The sequence below is a fragment of the Schistocerca americana genome, chromosome 4 (genome assembly GCF_021461395.2).
Source record: "Schistocerca americana isolate TAMUIC-IGC-003095 chromosome 4, iqSchAmer2.1, whole genome shotgun sequence".
In the NCBI taxonomy this organism is placed as follows: domain Eukaryota; kingdom Metazoa; phylum Arthropoda; class Insecta; order Orthoptera; family Acrididae; genus Schistocerca; species Schistocerca americana.
This window is the reverse complement of record NC_060122.1, coordinates 597119468-597144628: the sequence shown is the minus strand read 5'-3', so window position 1 is coordinate 597144628 and position 25161 is coordinate 597119468. Positions and strand designations below refer to the sequence as shown.

Below are 25161 nucleotides of genomic sequence, written 5' to 3'. Positions count from 1 at the left end.
CCTAGCAAAGGCCTCTGACAGTGAACCATTGATAGCTACTTTCTAAACTGGAAAAATATGGAATTATGAGCACTAACCAACCAAAGACAAAGACTGGTTATATCATCAGAAAGAGGGAATTATGCTTGACAATGGAAGACAATTTGACAAGGAGTACCCCAACTTTAGTCTTAGGTCCCAATCTGTTTTACATAAATGATCTACCGCTTAATTTTTGAGTGTCACTTTGTTTTATTTGCAGAGGACACATTTGTAATCATTGAAATACTGACCAAATTCCTCACTGTCATAAATACATTAGAAAAAAAAAAAATAGGTAACTGGTGTCTCAATGTAAGACACAAACACTGTACTGACACAATGACTCAAAGTTTATTCTTCTTCCAGATGCAAGCGAAAATCAGGTGAGAACATAGACACAAACATAGAAACAATCCACATACTGATACAAGTAGATGCTGACAATAAGAAAGAAAATATGAGAGCAAGTGACTGCTACACACCACTTATAAAGAGAAGGGCTCTCGTATAAGTAGATGGCACAACAGATGGCGCGCCATGTCCATAATTAGTACATTAGTGGCTTGGTGCAGCAGCGTATATCCAAGTATTACATACAAGGTTATACCATCTGGTTTAATTTAAATGGGCTATAATTAAACATGGAAAAAACTCAGTTAATGCAGTTTAAAACAAAACAAGCAAAGTTAAATGATGTTGAAATCCATCATAGAAAATCAGGATTTGTGAGAAGCTAGCTGTGTGAAATTCCTATGAATGCAATTAGATAAAAATTCATTGTGGGGCTCACATATACAATACACTGCATATAAATTAAATACACTATCATTTGCAATGATGAAATTATACAATGCTAACACCATGAGCGTAAGGATAGTAGTATATCATGGCTACTTTGAACCAACAATAAGGTATGGAATTACATTTTGGTTGAACTCTAATGATAAATCTCCAATACTGAAATGTCAAAAAACCATCAACAGAAATATGCACAATGTAGAGTGTAGAAAAATCTAAGTATATTGTTCCCTCACTGTTCATCTATGAAACGATTGTCTCTGTACATAATAACCCTGATTTATTTGTTGCGAATCAATTTCAACATGATTATAACACAAGGAATCAAAATAATTTTTTGCTGCCCACAAACTGTTTAAAACTGTATGCATTAACTCTGAAGTATACGGGTATGGAAACTGCAAACAAAGTAAAAGGAACAGAATTACTCAATATTAATTTACAGACAAACACTGGTGCAGAAATATTACTATTCAGCTGAAGAGTACGTGAATGACGATCTGAAAATCTGAGCGGGAGGGAATGCGTGCTTTGGATGTTAAAGTTTTTTATTTGTTTGAAAAAAAAAAAAAAAAAAAAAAAAAAAAAAAATCATCTATTTGCGTCAATTATGTATACAGTGCAGTATATTGTATTAATGATATTTTAAGAAAAACTACAAACAAATTTTGTTTTTTGATTTGATGAGTCTCCTGTATATTAAGTCAATGACTTGAAATTTTTTGTTATGAGACAATAAACTTCTATCCTATTCTAAATGTAGAATCTCTCAATCTGAAATGCAGCTTTCATATTTTCCACATTTCACAACACAGAATGAACTTACTATCATATCAGTTTCTGTACACTTTGTACGTCCACACGTAATGAAGATCTGACACCTTTTTACTGTTTTGTTTACAAGAAATAAGAATATCACCAGCTTTAAGAAATAGCTTTTAAATAGAACAAAAACAGACAGTATTCTTTTGAGTCACTGGACTGCAATTTCAAATTTCCTTTACACTAAACCATGTAAAAGCAGTAAACTCACTGTTAGTCCTCCCACAGGCAACAACAGAAAATGTACCTGCATACTGACAAAGTTCATTTCTACACACTGCTTTCTTTCATTAACAAATTAACTTATAACCAAAAACAAATTTATTTGCAAGGACTAGATTTCTTTGTAAGCTTTAACTGGCAATAACAATAAATACTTCAATTGTTACAAATTGGAAATTAAAAAAAAGAGAGACATCAGTACACACTTTCCAAAGAATCAAATATATGGGTTGGAAACTGTTCTGCATAATAGAACTTCTTCTTTGGCATTTTTTCTATCCTGTAAAAGCAAGAAAAGTAAACAAACATTAACATTGGTTCACAATTTTACATAAACAAAAACTAGTTGTAAACTTTTAAATATCAATACATTCAAGAAATTCGTGACTCAAGAAATCAAGGGTTTAAAATTTGTGTACCTTTGGGTCTCATTTTTTGCTGGAACAAATGAAATATTCAGTTTCGAGTAGGTGAGTTCAACTGGTCTTACAGAACCAAAGAAATCTGTTATTGGCACTTCATTGGTGTCCCTTTTGTATAAGTCCTTACGAATGCCAACTGTTGAGATGCATTTCGATTTTGGACATACAACGAGCTGGAATCACAACACATTACAAATTATATTCAATAATTAAACTATCCTTAAGAATCAGATAATTAAGATATCCAAGCACCAAGTATGTCAAGTGGAGATGACTGGAAATGACAGTTATGCTACAACGGTATTTTGGTTATGCTTTCTCAACTGATGGGATCCCAATAGCATGGCATTCAAATGGTAATACTTACTGTGAGCACAACATTGGAATAAGATGGACCTAGCTCCATAATCTGAATTTGATCATTCATTGCTAAAGCTGTGGACTTGCTGCTATATGCTTGTACTATTCCTGGTATGTTCATTAGCTAATTATAGGAATGTATTAACTCATTCTGAAGTTTTTAAAGGGAACATAACAAAACTTGACTGCAAGCCAGTGAGTGGATCACTGTAATTCCTTTATTATCTCAGACACATTCAACTGTAAGTAATTTAGGAGTAAAGGAGATCACTCACTGAATAGCAGAGTATTGCGTCATCGAAAGGCACACAAAAGAGACAGAAAACTGACTAACTTTTGGACTCAATAGTTTCTTGAGCTAGTGCGCGCGCACACACACACACACACACACACACACACACACACACACACACGTAGACATGCAGGTGTGTGTGAGTTGGGGGGGGGGGGGGGCGGGGGGCGGCACGTGCATGCGTGTGCATGCGCACACGTTGGTTGGTTTTGAGGAAGGAGACCAGACAGCGAGGTCATCGGTCTCATCGGGTTAGGGAAGGACGGGGAAGGAAATCGGCCGTGCCCTTTGAAAGGAACCATCCCGGCATTTGCCTGGAGTGATTTAGGGAAATCACGGAAAACCTAAATCAGGATGGCCGGACGCGGGATTGAACAGTCGTCCTCCCGAATGCGAGTCCAGTGTCTAACCACTGCGCCACCTCGCTCGGTGCGCACACGTATTTGTACTCTAATGCAAGAAAGGATTTATTCCTAAAGCTAGCACGTTTTTTGCCATTTTTGTGTGCACCTGTCAACAACTCAATGCCTTTGCTATTTGGTAAGTCACTCTTTTAGTCTGAAGTTATTTACATTATAACAGAATGTTCCTATTATATTTAGACAATTAATTGATTCACACACTAAATCTTTAGAATAGGGAATATAGGATAACATTTAGAGGTGTGGATTGAATCAAGGAATTCATTGGTACAGAGAAACAATTATTGTGAACTGCTCCTGTAACTACAACTCATGTTGCTCCTTCGTGTGGATAAGTTCCCTGTATAGGTTTGCAAAACAAACTTAGAATAAGGAGGGAGAGGGGAATGAGTTAACCACAGCCCTCCCCCACAAATTAAACAAAATTAAGCTACTTCAGGTATGTCACACTATACTGTTATCATATCTGCTAGGGTCTTGTATACTTTTGCATTAAGTTTATAACAACAAACATTCTTATAAATATTCATAGAATATTTTCAGAGTTGTACTATTTTCTTGTGAGATTATTTATTTACAGAAAAATATATCGTCACATTAAATACTGGAGGGTATTCTTATATAATGAGCTGTTGGTACTAATGACAACAGAATCTGATCTAAATTAAGATACTACTCATGAATATATTGTGCAACAATAGTACAATTAAGAATCTTATGAGAAAGGATTTGATTTAAAACTCTGTCTTTGTAAAAGCACATAGTATAGTTATCAAAGTTCACAATGTCTTTATAATGGAGAAAAGATAGACAGATATCACCTTTTAAGATTGGGAAATTATTTTCCCCATGAAATTATACTTTGAAGTTTATAGATATTGAATAAGTCTACTTTTTAACTTACAAAAATGTTCAGCACTCAAAATGGATCACACATGTTGTGTGCCCTATTAACAACCATATAGTTTGGAGCTCCTTCTGCGTTGTTATCAAAGGTCAGACAAATATTATTGTTATGATATCACAAAAAACATTATTTCTGAAGTGTTCCTAAAGGAAAAAGTCACAAGCTTTATGCCTAGAAAACTGAGGAAGGGATCCAATGAACAGCAACTGATTCTGAGAAAAAACAAGTCCAGCAGGCCTTTACCAAGAAGGTAAACTGCTTACTGAAGGCACCACAGTATAAGATGATGCATCGGTACCTGAGGTGTAGAGCAAACTACGTGAAATGATCAGGAAGTATAATTTTCAGAAATAAGTAATTTGCTCCACTTTCTCACAAGCTGTAAGTATAATCTACATACCATACAGACTTCTTAAAAGACACTTCCATTTATACAAGCTTTGGTTGAGTTCTCTAACAGCCAAACTGCAGAAATAACCAACACAAAGCTTCACTCCTGATTCAGTGAATTTATTTCCTGTATTTACTGTTGTTTCAGCACTTTGGCACCTTTTTACAGACTTTTACTGCTTTGGTATCACTTGTACAATGTATATAAAAGAGAAATGAAATATATTCTCAGAGAAGTCGTGTCCACTTTTGAACATGTTCAATTAACAGGATAAGAAATTATACTTACAAACTGTGCCATGGTTTTTGAACTGCCCGGTTCCATCTTCTCCAAGAATTCTAGAGCATAGTAGGTATACCGATCAATAATGTACACTCCTATAGCAGGGTCTGCATGATGCTGGAATATAAAAGCACCCAGAAAATTTACAAGCATGCCTAAATGAAACTATGATCAAATATACACAGAAAAATAGTCCTTCTCTAATGTTATATTATCTAATACATTTCTGCCATAGTGAACTTCTTTCACAAGTTGTGTGCCTTTTAAATTTCTTCAAAACCAAAGACTGAAACCACTGCAGTTTTCTGCATCTGGCCATTTGATTGTGACCCTTCACAACTTCAATGTCTTAACAAAAATATAACAATTTTCCAACTTCAATATTGATGATAGCAATATGCACTTAGCTGTGTTGGGAAAACCAAACTAAATTTCTGATGTGTATAATATAACCTAGGTATTATACCTACCGAGAGTGAATCTTCTCCGACTAAGCTGCTGGCTACAGCGAGAATGTTTGGTGAATAAAATTTTTCATACATGGAGGCTGCCTGACAGGTGTCAATCATGAAGAAGATTTCATTATATCTGGAAATAAGCACACAAAGTATTCTCAGTTAATTACTTACATTTTGAAATGTAATTTACTATGATTTTCACCTGGAGACATTTCTATGCTTAGAGATTAAGACTGGGTATTACAACTAGATTCAAAACAAGTCTCTAACTTTTGCAAGCAGTTTAATAACCTGAAGTTGTGTTTACACCTGTGCAACTTATTGTGCACATTAGATGCAGACAGCTTTTGCATGAAGAGGGAAGGGGCGGGGGGTGATAATAATGTTCGAAATGTAAATGTTCGAAGATGGCCTTGTAACCAGTTTACAATAAAAGTAATATTGTAGAACAAAAGCAAACTGGTGCTTTCCATTTATTATGATGTTGTTCTACCAAGAACCGCCGGAAGATTCTGTTAACACTAGAAACGTGCATATTTTTCCATGACTTAGAAATAAAAATATTAAGCACAGCATAAACTAGACTAGTGCCAATCTCCTAAGCTCGTCAATTTGTACAAGTCACGTGACAGAATGTACAAACTTGACTTCCTTCCACATGAATAGAGTCACACAGTTTTGTGTTTAGCTACGTGTCACTGTCAGTGTAGCCTCATGGAATTAATTTGGGCAAAGGGTTTAGGCTATGTGGGAGAAAAAAGCAAAACATTCATGATAACATACACAATCATAGTTGGTGGTGACTTTAATCTACCCTCGATATGCTGGAAAAATTATACTTTTAAAGCTGGTGGCAGGCAGAAAACGTCATCTGAAATTGTACTGAATGCTTTCTCAGAAAATTATCTTTAACAATTAGTTCATGAGCCCACTTGAAGCGTAAATGGTTGCAAAAGCATACTTGACCTCTTAGCAACAAATAATCCTGGACAAATAGTGAGTATCATGACAAATACATGGATTAGCAACCACAAGGCAGTAGCTGCTAGGCTGAATACCATAACACCTACAGCTACCAAACAGAAACACAAAGTATATCTATTTTAAAAAAGCTGATAAAAATGCTCTTAACACAGTTCTAACAGACAGTCTGCACTCCTTCCAACTTGATCATGTAAGAGTAGAAAAGTTGTGGAATGATTTCAAAGACATAGTATTGACAGTAATTGAGAGGTATATAACACATAAATTAATAAGTGATGGTACTGATCTCCCATAGTACACAAAAAGGGACAGATCACTGCCAAATTTAAAAGAACTCAAAATCCCCAAGACTGGCAAAGTTCTGCAGAAGTTCGAAATATGGCGCATACTTCAATGTGAGATGCTTTCAATAATTTCCACAACGAAACTCTGTCTCAAAATCTGGCAGAAAACCCAAAGAGATTCTGGTCATACATGAAGCACACCAGTGGCAAGACGCAATCAATACCTCCACTGCGCGATAACTATGGTGAAGTCGCTGATGACAGTGCCACTACAGCAGAGTTATTAAACATGGTTTTCCGAAACTCCTTCACCATAGACGACAAAGTAAATATTCCCTGAATTCCAATCAAGAACGACTGCCAAGATGAGAAACATAGAAACAGATACCCTCGGTGTTGCAAAGCAACTTAAATCACTTGATAAAGGCAAGGATTCCAATCCAGATTGTATACCAGTCAGGTTCCTCTCAGAGTATGCTCATACAATAGCTCCTTATTTAGTAATTATACACAACCACCTGCTCACAGACAGATCCCTACCTAAAGACTGGAAAATTCTTCAAGTCACATCAATACCCAAAAAGGGAAGTAGGAGTAATCTGTCAAATTACAGGCCCATATCATTAACGTCGACTTGAAGTAGGCTTTTGGAACATATACTGTATTTGAACATTATGAAGTACCTCGAAGAAAACGATTTATTGACACGTAGTCATCAGGAATTCAGAAAATATCGTTCTTGCGAAACACAACTAGCTCTTTATACTCATGAAGTAATGAGTGCTTTCGACAGGGGATGTCAAATTGATTCCATATTTTTAGATTTCCAGAAGACTTTCGACACCATTCCTCACATGTGTCTTCTAACCAAACTGCATGCCTATGGAATATCGCATCAGTTGTGCGACTGGTGCGTGATTTCCGATCAGAAAGGTCACAGTTCATAGAAATAGATGGAAAGTCATCGAGTAAAACAGAAGTAATATTCGGAATTTCCCAAGGAAGTGTTATAGGCCCTATATTGTTCCTGTTCTGTATTAACGACATAGGAGAAAATGTCAGCACCCGTCTTAGATTGTTTGCAGATGATGCTGTCATTTACCGTCTTGTAATGCCATCAGATGACCAGAACGAATTGCGAAATGATTTAGATAAGATATTTGTATGGTGCGAAAAGTGGCAAATGACCCTGAATAAAGAAATGTGTGAAGTTATTCGCATGAGTACTAAAAGAAATCCACTAAATTTCGATTATATGGTAAGTCACACAAATCTGAAGGCTGTAAATTCAACTAAATACTTAGGGATTACAATTACAAACACCCTAAATTGGAACGATCATGTAAATAATGTTGTGGGAAGAGCAAACCAAAGACTGCGATTCGTTGGCAGAACACTTAGAAGGAGCAACGGGTCTACTAAAGAGACTGCTTACACCACACTTGTCTGCCCTATTCTGGAGTACTGCTGTGCAGCGTGGAATCCGCTTCAGATGGGACTGATGGATGACTGATGACTGATGGATGACATCAAAAAAGTACAAAGAAGGGCAGCTCATTTTGTATTATCGCGAAGTAAGGGAGATTAAAACAAAGATATTTTTCATTGCAACAAGATCTTCAAGAAATTTCAATAACCAATTTTCTCCTCTGATTGTGGAAACATTCTGTTGGCGTCCACCTACATAGGGAGCAATCATCATCACGTTAAAATTAGCGGAATCAGGGCTCGCACAGAAAAATTCAAGTGCTCGTTTTTCCCGCACTCTGTTCAGAAGTGGAATGGTAGAGAGAGAGAGCTTGAAAGTGGTTTATTGAACCCTCTGCCAGGCACTTTATTGTGAATAGCAGAGTAATCACATAGATGTAGATGAATTGCTTGTGCGTGAGGCAATGGACAATATCCCACCTGTAGTGTGGGCACAGTCTGTGCAGTACGCTGAAAAGCTTAAGAAAGTATAGTTTGACAGGAAAGTGATGATTGATATTAGACTTGAACCTATCATCATAAACTTACAATCAGATTAATTTGGAAACAGACCCAAATAGAAGCGATCATGGTATTACGATATAAACTTTGGAGCAAAGTAATAATGTTTCTTAGTTTTAAAGACTCTTGGGTTATTTAATAATGACAACTTCTAGCCTTTTTGATTAGGACTTTGTACCTTTTGAATTATGCAGACTATATTGTCGTTATCAGGAGAAAGAAAACTGGCATTCTACGGATCAGAGTGTGGAATGTCAGATCCCTTAATCGGGCAAGTAGGCTAGAAAATTTAAAAGGGAAATGGATAGGTTAAAGTTAGATATAGTGGGAATTAATGAAGTTCGGTGGCAGGAGGAACAAGACTTTTGGTCAGCTGAATACAGGGTTATAAATACAAAATCAAATAGGGGTAATGCAGGAGTCGGTTTAATAATGAATAAAAAAATAGGAGTGCGGGTAAGCTACTACAAACAGCATAGCGAACGCATTATTGTGGCCAAGATAGACACGAAGCCCACGCCTACTACAGCGGTACAAGTTTATATGCCAACTAGCTCTGCAGATGACGAAGAAATTGATGAAATGTATGATGAAATAAAAGAAATTATTCAGATAGTGAAGGGAGACGAAAATTTAATAGCCATGGGTGACTGGAATACGGCAGTAGGAAAAGGGAGAGAAGGAAACATAGTAGGTGAATATGGATTGGGGGTAAGAAATGAAAGAGGAAGCCGCCTGATAGAATTTTGCACAGAGCACAACTTAATCATAGCTAACACTTGGTTCAAGAATCATAAAAGAAGGTTGTATACATGGAAGAAGCCTGGAGATACTGACAGGTTTCAGATAGATTACATAATGGTAAGACAGAGATTTAGGAACCAGGTTTTAAACTGTAAGACATTTCCAAGGGCAGATGTGGACCCTGATCACAATCTATTGGTTATGAACTGTAGTTTAAAACTGAAGAAACTGCAAAAAGGTGGGAATTTAAAGAGAAGGGACCTGGATAAACTGAAAGAACCAGAGGTTGTACAGAGTTTCAGGGAGAGCATAAGGGAACAATTGATAGGAATGGGGGAAAGAAATACAGTAGAAGAAGAATGGGTAGCTTTGAGAGATGAAGTAGTGAAGGCAGCAGAGGACCTAGTAGGTAAAAAGATGGGGGCTAGTAGAAATCCTTGGGTAACAGAAGAAATACTGAATTTAAATGATGAAAGGAGAAAATACAAAAATGCAGTAAATGAAGCAGGCAAAAAGGAATACAAACGTCTCAAAAACGAGATCGACAGGAAGTGCAAAATGGCTAAGCAGGGATGGCTAGAGGACAAATGTAAGGATGTAGAGGGTTATCTCACTAGGGGTAAGATAGATACTGCCTACAGGAAAATTAAAGAGACCTTTGGAGAAAGGAGAACGACTTGTATGAATATCAAGAGCTCAGATGGAAACCCAGTTCTAAGCAAAGAAGGGAAAGCAGAAAGGTGGAGGTAGTATATAGAGGGCCTATACAAGGGCAATATACTTGAGGACAATATTATGGAAATGGAAGAGGATGTAGATGAAGATGAAATGGGAGATACGATACTGCGTGAAGAGTTTGACAGAGCACTGAAAGACCTGAGTTGAATCAAGGCCCCGGGAGTAGACAACATTCCATTAGAACTAGTGACGGCCTTGGGAGAGCCAGTCCTGACAAAACTCTACCATCTGGTGAGCAAGATGTATGAGACAGGCAAAATACCTTCAGACTTCAAGAAGAATATAATAATTCCGATCCCAAAGAAAGCAGGTGTTGACAGATGTGAAAATTACCGAACAATCAGTTTAATAAGTCACGGATGCAAAATACTAACGCGTATTCTCTACAGACGAATGGAAAAACTGGAAGAAGCTGACCTCGGGGAAGAGCAGTTTGGATTCCGTACCAATATTGGAACACATGAGGCAATACTGACCCTACGACTTATCTTAGAAGCTAGATTAAGGAAAGGCAAACCTACATTTCTAGCATTTGTAGACTTAGAGAAAGCTTTTGACAATGTTGGCTGGAATACTCTCTTTCAAATTCTGAAGGTGGCAGGGGTAAAATACAGGGAGCGAAAGGCTATTTACAATTGGTACAGAAACCAGATGGCAGTTATAAGAGTCGAGGGACACGAAAGGGAAGCAGTGGTTGGGAAGGGAGTGAGACAGGGTTGTAGCCTCTCCCCGATGTTGTTCAATCTGTATATTGAGCTAGCAGTAAAGGAAACACACGAAAAATTCGGAGTAGGTATTAAAATCCATGGAGAAGAAATAAAAACTTTGAGGTTCGCCGATGACATTGTAATTCTGTCAGGTCTGCAAAATTAAATTTTTGTTCAAGGTGTTTAATCCTGAAGAGCAATTTTTATTAATTGCTGGCTTCTGTTGAAGAATGTGGAGTTAGATCTTCACTATCATGTATGAGAGAACTGTAATAATGTTATAAAGAATTGTCGTATTCATGTAACATTAAGACATTTTAATATACTAATGAAGACACTTACAGCTACACTAGTAGTAACCTGTAAACTATATTTTCAAATATATGCAGTACACAAAATCAAACAGCACTCATTCGTTTAAAGACCTAATCACAATTGTCTTTTCTTCAATGCTGTAGCATTGTCTCAGTCATCATACCTTCATCCCACCTGCCTTGATATGGTGATTGTATTCCTTTCATGTCTTGATGAGCCCTTTGTCCATGTTCTTTGTTAACGTCTCCTAGAGTCTCATGGAAGAAGTCAAAATGGCTACAAAGAAAATGAATTTTAAGGCTCATATTGCATCCTAAATTTTTCAGAGCTATCGACATTTTTTCCACCATGGCTTTGAAATCTGGTAGCTTCCTATTACCTAAGAAACTGTCAACCACATTCTTAAATCCTATCCAAGCCAGTTGTTGTTCTTGTATTAGTACATTTCCAAATATTTCATCTTTCACCAAACTTCTAATGTTCGGTCCCACAAAAATTCCTTCTTGAAGTTTAGCCTCAGACAAAAAAGAAAATTTGGAACTTAGGAAATGCTTTGATGAACTGTTTCATCATGCCCAGTTTAAAATGAAGAAGTGGTAGGATAATTTTCTGGCATTTCACCAGAGGTTCTCTTATCACATTTTCTCCCCAGGATACAGTGTTGTTCTGGTAGGCCATTCTATTCTACTGCATTTTTTCGTTCGTTCAAATGGCTCTGAGCACTATGGGACTTAACATCTATGGTCATCAGTCCCCTAGAACTTAGAACTACTTAAACCTAACTAACCTAAGGACATCACACAACACCCAGCCATCACGAGGCAGAGAAAATCCCTGACCCCGCCGGGAATCGAACCCGGGAACCCGGGCGTGGGAAGCGAGAACGCTACCGCACGACCACGAGATGCGGGCTATTCTACTGCAATGTGATTCATGGGAATGACTATCTAAGAGGTACAGGAGACAGTGGAACTTTGAAAAGCTTGACTGTTTTACCAGCAGCATTTCTATCACTTTTGGGTGTCCACATACAACTCACTGGTGTTTCAAACAGTCTTCTGCAGCATTTCCACATTTTCATAGGTTTCTTGTAAGTACACAGAACATGCTACTGACATGGAGCCATACTTGTTTCCAATGTGTAAAAGTATGGTCTTGAGGCTCCTTTTGTTAGAATGTAGAAATAACCTCAATTTGTTGATGTTGTGTGTAACACCGTATCTTGATAACACACCTTCAATGTTCTTACAATAAACATGAGAAATTCCGATTCTCTTGACCAAAACCAGTAGAAAGTTGTGCCTGGGGTAAGCAAATATTCATCCTTTAATAGAGAACCCAAAACATGTACTGCTTCTTTAGAGAGACCCAAACCTCTTACCAAGTCATTTGGCTCTTCTTGTGTAAACTGCTCCGGTTGTTCTTTTGTGGGTGTGAAGTCATGGTCGGGGTCTGAAGTTTTACTTGATGATGATGGTGATGGTGGTGATGATAAAGATTCTAAAGTAGTGGGTGGTTCAGGTGCAGGCACGTTAGGACCATGTAGTATGTATCTTATGGTTGATTTTAGATTTGGATAAATAATTCCTTTCATACTGTTCATGTTACGCCTGGCAACTTTCACCATACAAAAATACCAGTCATCTACAAGGTTTTTTTTTTTGTTCTCTCCATACCTCTGAAACCCTGAATGGTAAAGACATCTGCTTGCCTTGTGTCCATTTCCTGAAACCTGCAATACATTTTTGACAAACAGTATGTGCTACAAAAGTTTTGTCCTGGTCTCCTAACTTTATACCGAAATAAGATAGGTATGCTTTTATGATAAATGAGGTTACTTTCTCTGCGCTGCTTTTGGGAGACAGAAAGCTGCATATGCAACAAAACACATCAGGGTCATTCACAGGAGAACTTCTTGATGAAGTCAGCATTATTAGATTGATCTGAAATAACCTGATAACATTGATAAACACAAATTTCACTTCAAATTTATACTCAATGATGGTGATGTGTTTGTATACTTCTAAACAACTCAGGAAGTATCATTCTTTTCACAGTCGACCATGCTGAATCTCTTTACAGTTTCCTGCAGTGTATTGTTGAGTGGTACTTAAGATAAGTAAATAAATTAGTGAAATCAAAGTGAAGTAGAAATTAGAAAATAAATGAAAAACTTGGTTTAGTTTAGAGAGTTACATACTGGCAAACAGTGGGCAGAGCAGAAGAGACAATGACCGTGAAGTCAGCAAGTTCAGGAGAAGACATCGCCCTCCCCACATAAGTGGACGCTGTCGATTCAGCTGTCAGGGCATCGGCCGTCCAGCTCACGTGTTTCTCAGTCGTCACATGTGAGCAAAGGCCCTCGCCTACATTCCAAGAGCCAATGACCGCCGTTAAGAAGATTCTTCCAGAAGCTTTTCAACGTGACAGAAAAGGCAATGACTGGCTCACGTGTTTCTCAGTTGTCACATGTGATCAAAGGCCCTTGCCTACATTCCAAGAGCCAATGACTGACGTTAAGAAGATTCTTCGAGAAGCTTTTCAACGTGACAGAAGAGGCAATGACTGTCAAGTCGTTCACCTCCAGTGAACTGAAGTGAATAAATACGCGAGATGCAGTGGGCCCTACAAGGAAGAAGAGAGAGAGTAGCAGTAGTTTTCAGTCAGTTTCGGTGCTGAAGACCGTCATGCAGGAAGAGACTACATCGTGCACAGAAGCACGAAGTCCGCTGCGGTAATGGATTAGCAAGCAGCAGCCTCGCCGCCAGAAGACAGAAGTTAGAAGGTATTTGAAGACTGATTTTTACGTACCCGGGTGACTCGTGAGGACGGGAAGGACACGGCCTCACATCAGCAGTCACCTGTGAGCTGGGATGAAGATCTGACAGCTGAAGACTGGCAAGCGGGAGTTCGTTGTTCGAGTCCGGGACACTGGCCTTCCCCCCGCTGCGCTGCTCTGCTGGTCGACGCACAACACAAGCGGCCGCTTAGAGAAGAGAAACACTGGGATGCGAAATCCAAGGTATCACCATCCGATGCACGACTTCGTTCTCAATAATTAAACGGGCCACCGCACGAGGCGTGTCTCCAGTCAACTGGGCGAGACGGCGACATGAGATACACACCGTCACGCGTAATCAGATGCCGCAGCTGCCGCAGCAGAAGGCTTCGCAAACGACACAGCTGCCGCTCTCCGAGCCAGAACATCCAGTAAGAAACAGTTGTACAAAACTTTCAATAAAAATTATCTTATGTAAAAATGCTGTTTCATTCTACCTCATACCCAAGCCAAGGAAGAACCCACCCTGCACACATGTTGTTAAGAGAGAAAAATTAATTTATTTAGTATTTTCACCTTGACATACTGCTTTAGAATCAAATGCCCTTTGCAGTAATGCTCACCCTGACAAATGCCTAGCATCAAAAGAGAAAAACCAGTTAATTTAGTAGCAGAAGTGTTACATTTAGCGTCAGAACTGTTACAGTATATTATGTGGGAAATTTAGAGATAGGAAACTTTCGAGATTACATAAAAATTGTGAATGTTAGAAGCAAACAGATTACATTTTCATGTAGAGCATTAAAAAGCCACTCTAACAGATCCATTTTCACATAAAGTGCAGAACCATTGCAACTCTGTGTAATTCATTAACACCTCCTTAAAATTTTGTGCAGTATAAAAGCCTTGACTTGTAAAAATGTAACTCCTTCAGAACAATTAAATGCAATGCAATCAATTTGTGTGGATGATTCTTGACAAAAACATTCAATTCATAGGAATATCCAAGATTCTGACTATGTTGAGACAGTAAAAATATGGTCATCTATTATGACTGTTTCCCTTGAATGTTCAACTTGTAAATGCATTGCAAAATGATGCCTTAACTGTTACTGCCAGCTTTCTCTGCACTCCTACTCCAATTCATAGACTTCAAACTCTAATACTTCTTGTCATGGGCTAAGTGACGGGAATGGGCAGGCCAATCCACTTCAAATACACCCAAAAAAATCAAAAAGCCACTTTCTGGGAAACTGAATCAAGGAGCCCACACTGGATTTTGATACACACACACACACACACACACACACACACACAGTAAACTTGTGATACATCCTTATCACCAAGAAGAGACCAGTGTTTGGCAGCTGGTGTATCTTTTACCAGTAATGACTTTTCTGGATGAAATGTGTAGCTGTGTCTTGCTGTAAGAAGTCATGTAATGTTGTAGAGTAACATATTAGATAAGCAGCCTTTTACTGTTAATTTTTTCTGACTAATATTAAACTTTCAACTGATCTAGTACAGTTTTATGCAAATTTATCAGATCTCTTTAGCTTATAAAGCCAATATCCTGATAAACTGTATGACACACTATATTACGGAATAAGATGAACTTCATCTCCTCTATCCTCACTACAGGTGTGTCCCTCTCATCTTGGGGTCTGAGTGATCTGCACTTCATTTTTAACCTTCCACAGTCCAATTTTAAATGGGCTATCTGAAAATCTACATAACCACTGTGTGAAAACTAATTTTTCCATGAAAACCACAAACAAATGTGATAAATGTGCTACGCACAAGCAACTACTGGAGGGTATTTAGGGCAAAGAACATAGGACTGTCATGTAAGCAAAACAGTTTCAGATCAAAGCCCATCCTCTTTTATTACATATGCAGATTATATTTTTAAAAAATACATACTATTTATTTCTGTAAGTGATTAAGTAAACTGATTACAAATAACCATTATTTACCTTCGTTTCTGCCACATCTGTTCCAATGCATCTGCAAGTTCCTGACTTGTAACCTCTTCAGAATCCTGGAATTTGAGAAAGCCATCACCTCCATGCCCAGTGAGATAAACAAGTATATTGCTGCCTTCGTCTGTCAGAAGTTGCTTTGATCGTGGAGTACCAGGGGGCAGGCGCCCTGTCAGAAGCCTTATGAAATTTTCAACTGTCACCTGGGATTTTAAAAAAGAACAACAATGAAATAACTTGTTTTTAACATGATAACTTGCAAAACTTAAGTAAAATATATGTTAAAACATCCTTTCTTTTTAAACAGTTAATCTGTCCCAAAATAAAGACAGTACTTTGCAAACAAATACTACAAAAGTCAATCTCTCAGTGCAAGCAATCTGTTAGTTTATTGTAATGAAGACAACTAAGACTTGATCTAAAATTAAATAAAAAAATATAGTGCTGGTATGCTCTTGATTTTCTACCCAAGATGATGACTCTACATCTACATCTACATCTACATTGATACTCCGCAAGCCACCCAACGGTGTGTGGCGGAGGGCACTTTACGTGCCACTTGAGTTTATTAAACATCTCCGTAACGCTATCACGGTTACCAAATAACCCTGTGACGAAACGCGCCGCTCTTCTTTGGAACTTCTCTATCTCCTCCGTCAGACCGATCTGGTACGGATCCCACACTGATGAGCAATACTCAAGTATAGGTCGAACGAGTGTTTTGTAAGCCACCTCCTTTGTTGATGGACTACATTTTCTAAGCACTCTCCCAATGAATCTCAACCTGGTACCCGCCTTACCAACAATTAATTTTATATGATCATTCCACTTCAAATCGTTCCGCAATCATACTCCCAGATATTTTACAGAAGTAACTGCTACCAGTGTTTGTTCCGCTATCATATAATCATACAATAAAGGATCCTTCTTTCTATGTATTCGCAATACATTACATTTGTCTATGTTAAGGGTCAGTTGCCACTCCCTGCACCAAGTGCCTATCCGCTGCAGATCTTCCTGCATTTCGCTACAATTTTCTAATGCTGCAACTTCTCTGTATACTACAGCATCATCCGCGAAAAGCCGCATGGAACTTCCGACACTATCTACTAGGTCATTTATATATATTGTGAAAAGCAATGGTCCCATAACACTCCCCTGTGGCACGCCAGATGTTACTTTAACGTCTGTAGACGTCTCTCCATTGATAACAACATGCTGTGTTCTGTTTGCTAAAAACTCTTCAATCCAGCCACACAGCTGGTCTGATATTCCGTAGGCTCTTACTTTGTTTATCAGGCGACAGTGCGGAACTGTATCGAACGCCTTCCGGAAGTCAAGAAAAATAGCAACTACCTGGGAGCCTGTATCTAATATTTTCTGGGTCTCATGAACAAATAAGGCGAGTAGGGTCTCACACGATCGCTGTTTCCGGAATCCATGTTGATTCCTACATAGTAGATTCTGGGTTTCCAGAAATGACATGATATGCGAGCAAAAAACATGTTCTAAAATTCTACAAGAGATCGACGTAAGAGATATAGGTCTATAGTTTTGCGCATCTGCTCGACGGCCCTTCTTGAAGACTGGGACTATCTGTGCTCTTTTCCAATCATTTGGAACCCTCCGTTCCTCTAGAGACTTGCGGTACACGGCTGTTAGAAGGGGGGCAAGTTCTTTCGCGTACTCTGTGTAGAATCGAATTGGTATCCCGTCAGGTCCAGTGGACTTTCCTCTATTGAGTGATTCCAGTTGCTTTTCTATTCCCTGGACACTTATTTCGATGTCAGCCATTTTTTCGTTTGTGCGAGGATTTAGAGAAGGAACTGCAGTGCGGTCTTCCTCTGTGAAACAGCTTTGGAAAAAGGTGTTTAGTATTTCAGCTTTACGCGTGTCATCCTCTGTTTCAATGCCATCATCATCCCGTAGTGTCTGGATATGCTGTTTCGAGCCACTTACTGATTTAACGTAAGACCAGAACTTCCTAGGATTTTCTGCCAAATCGGTACATAGAATTTTACTTCCGAATTCACTGAACGCTTCACGCATAGCCCTCCTTACGCTAACTTTGACATCGTTTAGCTTCTGTTTGTCTGAGAGGTTTTGGCTGCGTTTAGACTTGGAGTGAAGCTCTCTTTGCTTTCGCAGTAGTTTCCTAACTTTGTTGTTGTACCACGGTGGGTTTTTCCCGTCCCTCACAGTTTTACTCGGCACGTACCTGTCTAAAACACATTTTACGATTGCCTTGAACTTTTTCCATAAACACTCAACTTTGTCAGTGTCGGAACAGAAATTTTCATTTTGATCTGTTAGGTAGTCTGAAATCTGCCTTCTATTACTCTTGCTAAACAGATAAACCTTCCTCCCTTTTTTTGTATTCCTATTAACTTCCATATTCAGGGATGCTGCAACGGCCTTATGATCACTGATTCCCTGTTCTGTACATACAGATTCGAAAAGTTCGGGTCTGTTTGTTATCAGTAGGTCCAAGATGTTATCTCCATGAGTCGGTTCTCTGTTTAGTTGCTCGAGGTAATTTTCGGATAGTGCACTCAGTATAATGTCACTCGATGCTCTGTCCCTACCACCCGTCCTAAACAACTGAGTGTCCCAGTCTATATCTGGTAAATTGAAATCTCCACCTAAGACTATAACATGCTGAGAAAATTTATGCGAAATGTATTCCAAATTTTCACTCAGTTGTTCTGCCACTAATGCTGCTGAGTCGGGAGGTCGGTAAAAGGAGCCAATTATTAACCTAGTTCGGTTGTTTAGTGTAACCTCCACCCATAATAATTCACAGGAACTATCCACTTCTACTTCACTACAGGATAAACTACTACTAACAGCGACGAACACTCCACCACCGGTTGCATGCAATCTATCCTTTCTAAACACCGTCTGTACCTTTGTAAAAATTTCGGCAGAATTTATCTCTGGCTTAAGCCAGCTTTCTGTACCTATAACGATTTCAGCTTTGGTGCTTTCTATCAGCGCTTGAAGTTCCGGTACTTTACCAACGCAGCTTCGACAGTTGACAATTACAATACCGATTGCTGCTTGGTCCCCGCATGTCCTGACTTTGCCCCGCACCCGTTGAGGCCGTTGCCCTTTCTGTACTTGCCCAAGGCCATCTAACCTAAAAAACCGCCCAGCCCACGCCACACAACCCCTGCTACCCGTGTAGCCGCATGTTGCGTGTAGTGGACTCCTGACCTATCCAGCGGAACCCGAAACCCCACCACCCTATGGCGCAAGTTTGAGCACAAAGATTTGACATCTCAGCTAATTATCTCCTCCAGAGGCTCCCGGCAATGGCCTTATATCTGTTGCCTGGACTCCAACTCACTGTCTGTTGCAAATATGACAAAATAAATGTTTGATTCTACATCATCATCCTTTAGCATTTATCAGTTTCCTCAAATTACTTGCCGCCACATGTGTCTGTACCAGGACAATCACAAATAGAAGAAACATTACAATTTAACATCTCAGTGTTATCAACATCAACAATTAGCACAGTTGGAGAGAACAAGACAGGACTGTGGAGTTATTCAAAAAAGCCTGAACTGGTTTGGAGAAAGCATGCAAAGTGTTAACCAGTATGGCTAGATGTAAATCACAATTCCATTCACACTGAATATGAGTCCAGTTCGTTAATCAATGAATGAACTAACTTGATTAACAACAAGAAAAAATGCTGGTTTTGCAAATATTGTTTCATTATAATGAATAGAAAATAATGGTGAGAAAACAACAAAGTATATGATCTGATGACAACCGTCAGCCTATAAACAGATTCTAAGCTCCTGCAGTCTCACATATGCAATACATGCAGCTTCACTTAGTGTTATATACTCTATAATTCCATTAGAGACCAGAAAAGGGTAATGCTGCTTAGTTCTATTCCCAATTTACAACTCACCAAAATCCAGAGGAGAAAAGAGGGACAGGCATTCCTAAGACAGAAAGCAGAGCCACTTACCAATAAAACAAGTGAAAAAAAATGAAAAAATGGGAAAATTTAATACTACTGTTAATAACAAAGAGCATCACACACTCACAGATGCAAAGTAAGGAAGAAGAAAATACGTTCATTTAACTTTAACAAAATAAACCAACAAAATCCAAAGAAGACTAAAGCTTAGGAGGGGTTAATAGAAAGAAAGCTTCAATAAAACGTTAAAAACAAAGTACAAAGAGACAAAATTGGGCAGCCAATACTTACCTTTAGGAGGCAAAATTGCAGTACTGCCACGAAACAGTCCTCACAACTGCTGGTTCCCTCTCATGTAGGGTTCAAAGTGACCTGCCCCTCCTTTCCACCTTTCCTCAAACTTTCTAACCTTCCTTTGTCATTTTTAAATGGGTCTATTGACAGTACCGGAATTTTGTCTTCTGGAGGTAAGCAGTGGCCAGTCATTCTGTCTCCCTGTAATTTTATAGTTTTCTCACATGAATTTTACTTTTGATTTAAGAAACAATAATGTTTCAGATGGTACTCTTATGAAAATAATATTAGTTGGTGAATGTATCACAGCTGAAGAAGCAGCAACCAAAATAGTGAAACAATTTTCAATCGGGGAGATTTACCGTATGGGATGAGAAGGAAAGACTAATTGTTGGTAACTGCACCAGATGAGATTTGAAAACCTGAGAGCTTACAAGATGGAAGATAGGATAACACACAAAACAGAGATTACTAACAAAACATCGTGAAAGTGGTAATAAAAGCAGGAAGATAAGTGCATTATACTTGGTAGATCGGTGAGATGGGGGGGGGGGGGGGGGGGGGGGGGGGGGGGAAATAGACAGGTCAGAAAATAATGATATAGAAAACTAAAAGCAAGCAAAGAAAAAGAATAGTTACAGAAAAGAAATGCTGAAACTGAATAAATTAACATACATTTAGAACAGGAGGGTGGTGACAACCCAGGATATGATGTAACGCCAGTTCCCATCTGCAGGTTTCTGAGAAATTGGTGTCAGTGGAAAGGGGGGAGAGGGTCGGGGGCAGAGAAGTTAGGCATGAGTGAGGGGGAATTTGGATGGCACCAGTTCCTCAAAAGTTCGCAGGTGGGAACTGGCGTTACCATTTGACCTTGAGTATCGTAATCAACCTGCTCTAAATTTTGTTAACTTCTTCAGTCTCAGTATTTCTTTTCGGTAATTATTCCTGTTTGTCATTCACTTTTAGTTTTCTGTATCTTTTATTTTTGGACCTGTCTATTTTTTCCCCATCCGTCATTTCACCTGTTTACCACATATAATACACTTAGTTTTCTGTTCTTATTATCTCTTGAACGATGTTTTGTAAGTACTCTGTCTTGCTTATTATCCATCTTCCACTGTTAAGCTCCCAGGTTTTCAAATCTCATCTGGTGAAGTCCCCAATAGCCAGCCTCCTTTCCTTCTCCTCCTGCCTGGTTAAGTCTCCCCGGATCCAGGGTTCTGGATGGCTTTTCAGTAACTCTCCCCATAAGCCTCACCACTCCTTTTCCTTCATCCCTCTTCCTTTGCCTTCGACCCTTCTGCCAGAAGCAGCCACTGGCTCCAAAAACTTGCACTTTTCCATAACTTTCATGTGTGTTTTCTTCTGTTGCTGCTAGGTGAACAAGTTTTTCATCTATCTAATTGTATTATATTTTTAAAAATGGATTATTTTCATTGATAAAATAGCTAAATAGCATTACAAATAGAGCAGTGATACGAGCACACTGAGAAATGGCACATGTCACATGTACACAAACACTGAAACAAAATAAAAAAAATTAAAGAAAAATAAAACCATCGTCAAAGGAGGTGAGATAATGCAAGACTGCCAGGACTACTCTATTGCATTAGAACACCAGTTGTTACACAACATAATTGAAGAATGGGAATCAGACACAGTTAACATATTTTAAATTCACACAGCTCACATATTTAAAAATGTCAATACTGCTCTAAAATAAAACTAGAAATAAAAGATAAGCAACTAAATCCAGCAGTACATGTAGGAACACTACAGTAATTTCCTGAAAGGTTTACAAATACTACATCCACTATCTCAGTTTTCTCTTTTGCTAATGATTTTTGTTGCATATGTACATTTCTATGGTCATGATATCTTAAATTTGGCCTAACAACTATATTACCTGCCATTTTTAATTTCTTGTGTTTGCAATTCTAGTATACTGCTAGGGTTTCATTATTGATCCTTATCTCATTCTATTCTGCTGGGTTTCTTTCAACACAGCATCCTTGTTAATTCTAATTTTGTTGCATTTTATCCAACCTTTTCCTTTCCTTTGCCATGTGGAGAGCTAGCTCTTCCTTGTCTTTTTGGCACTTGATGTGACAGTAAATCCCTATATTTAGCAACCCACTTCAAGAAACTTCTGTTATTAATTAAATCTGTCAGTTCCAATGAAAATTTCAAGACAACATTCATTTTTAACAAATCAAAGCTCACTTTTAAGGAATAAATATGAAAGATTCTACACACTAACACCCAGGGTTGATGCAATTCCTTGCATATGAAACTTTGTGACTTTTCCTTTCATTTTCACACACATTGTGCTACGAAATAAATCACTGTCAATAGCGATCAGTACTTCTGGTCAGCAGTTTCACGTAGCATAGATTTTTGGTCATCTTCTGCAGTATCACTTTTAGAGAAGATCTTCCAAAATTGCCAACATATTTCTTTGGGGAAAAAAAATAAAAATAAATAAATAAATAAAGGAAAGTAGGCTTAGTTGGAGATGGAAAAATTCAGACAGTAGGAATTCAGGCAAATAAATGCCATCGCAATAACACATGCATACTTGGGACCTAGATCACATGCTCTGATGTTATGCGGCCACAAGTTTCCAAACATAATAAATTATAATTACTCGACATTGTCAGAAGGTGAGCGATTTTCATGTCCATATAAGAAGCCAATAGAATTTCAATTTTGGAAAAACAGTTTTATAGCCCAGATCATAGTTGATACAAATCCTGATTACTAGTTACAGCACAGCTATCTTCATATCATTGGGTATGTGAATTATGAAGACCTTACTCGTAGTCCATTGCCATCTGGCTACCGAAAACATGGAGGTAAACTCACAGAAAAGACACTCCCATGCAACACTGAATACTCTATAATAACAGCCCTAATGGTATCAGAATTCCATACAGATATCAAAGGCTTCAGATAGAGCACATCCCCTGCCGTCAGATGTGTGTACATTGATAACTGGCTCCGTACCCAACTGGAACCAGTTATCAACACACACACACATTTGACAGCAGTGTATGTGTTCAATCTGATGTATTTGACACTTCTATGTCTTGCTGTTACAATTATGGCTGCTATTTTGGAGTAGTTAGTGTTGAATGGGAGTATCTTTTCTATGAGTTTACATCCACGTTTTCAGTAGTCAGATGGCAATGTGCTACACAAAGGGGCTTTATAATTCATGTAACCAATTATCTGAAGATGGCAATATAACTTTGCTGAAATAGTAATCAGGACACACATCAACTGTGATCTGGGCAATAAAACTTCAATTCTGGAAGCCTTTGTGCAATAATATAATATGTTCAGTTGTTTACCACTGCTGATTTACGTATACATCCACAATACTTTTGTGCAGTTACTGAATGTAAACAAAGGATGCTTACCACTTAGTAGAAACAAACAATGAAAAGTCTCAGATGGAATAATGACAATATTATGGAAAGGATATATTGATACTCACCAAATAGCTGAGACGTTGAGTTGCAGACAGGCACAATGAAAAAACTACTAAACGTGTATATGGTGAGTAGCAATCTATCCTTTTCATAATGTTACTGTTTTAACACAAACAAATACGATTTATGGAAAAGACAGAGATAGAGAGAGCAGCAAGTGAAATGCAAGTTATGCGTAGCACTGAACACATTGACAGAACAACAATAATACAGCATAAAGAATAGGTCGAGCATTGTTTATGATTGTTTAAATAATACTGTTTCTTTGGCAGCTCACCAGAGCACAAAAGGAGGCTGACCCAGCTGGCCTCTATAAGCTCGCCTCTGAACTGTGTGGACATGAGATCTATAAAATTACATGTGTCCTGAGTGAAGGTACATCCCATTTTCCTTCTAAAGGGTGGGAAAACCACATACATACAAACATACACCAGGCACAGGAAAAAAAAGCCCTGGTACTGAAAAAGAGTATTGATACCAAAAAAGAGCACTGATACCAAACAAGCACTGGTCACACAATTCACTGAGATTACTAGTCACGGAAAACATCAATGATGACCCTGATATCCTTTTCATCACTTGACGATGGTGGCTGCTGCAGCATGCAGAGGGCAGGCACCAGCGAGTAGGGACGGAAGTGATGAGGAGGCTGTTTGGTGTGCTGTCTTTCCTCTCGTGAGAGGTCATAGAGCAGGACTGGGGACAGCGTCCCAATGACATCCTTGTAAAGGTCAGTGGCTAGTGCTAGAGGCATCAGGAGGGGCATCGGAGATGAGGGCCATACAGGACCCAGCAACAGAGGCAGCAACGGCTGCAGCATCTCATGTGCAGCAGGGGCTGCAACGGCAATGGCAGTCTAGGAGTTGGAGCAGAGGTAGGGACCCCAGATAGCGATCCACCAGGCAGTGTCCCCCACTGTGGCATGATCTGGACCATCTCTGACACAGGAATAGGCACTGGCAGGTGGGGGGTGGGGTGGGGTGGGGTGGGGTGGGGTGGGGTGGGGTGGGGTGGGGTGGGGTGGGTGGGGTGGGGTGGGGGGGGGAGTCAGTGGGCTCTCTGGAAGAGACCCCGTCATGAATGCCACAGCTTGTCAAAATGAGGGGACAGCCGCCCATCAGGAGTGCAGACGATGCACAGGTGCAGGCCCTGGTGACGCACACAGTTTGGCCTGCAACCGAAATCATGAGCCCAGACAGGTGCACCCGGTCGGAACTGTTGTGGAAGCAGTGATGCCAGTAGATGGTGTTGGATGTAGCAGGTGAAGGATGGTCTATTGTTACTATCATGTAGCAGCTCTGCCATGCTCTTGTCCCCCAGTGGAGTGAAATACTATGAATTCAAAAAACGGTCTAAAGCAGCTTAGTGGACCTGTCGGATACATACTTCCACATCAGAATTTTAAACATCCAAACCATTTGTTCGGCCTCGCCATTAGACTGACGATGAAACGGGGGAGCTGTGAGGTGGTGACTACCACTAGCCTGAGAAAATAATGAAAATTCTTGAGAAACAAA

The 25161-nt window shown here is 39.0% G+C and overlaps 1 protein-coding gene across 1 annotated transcript in view; it reads right to left on the bottom strand.

Moving 5' to 3' along the window:
* Positions 1-1398: 1398 nt before the first annotated feature.
* Positions 1399-25161, bottom strand: part of LOC124612427 (putative GPI-anchor transamidase) — a 62461-nt gene continuing 38698 nt past the window's right edge. Inside the window, exons 4-8 of the mRNA XM_047140633.1 lie at positions 15914-16122; positions 5410-5527; positions 4946-5056; positions 2283-2458; positions 1399-2143 (exon numbers count right to left, since the gene is read on the bottom strand). Of these exons, the coding sequence (XP_046996589.1) occupies positions 2059-2143; positions 2283-2458; positions 4946-5056; positions 5410-5527; positions 15914-16122 (699 nt within the window). The 3' untranslated portion in view covers positions 1399-2058. The remainder of the gene's footprint in view (positions 2144-2282; positions 2459-4945; positions 5057-5409; positions 5528-15913; positions 16123-25161) is intronic.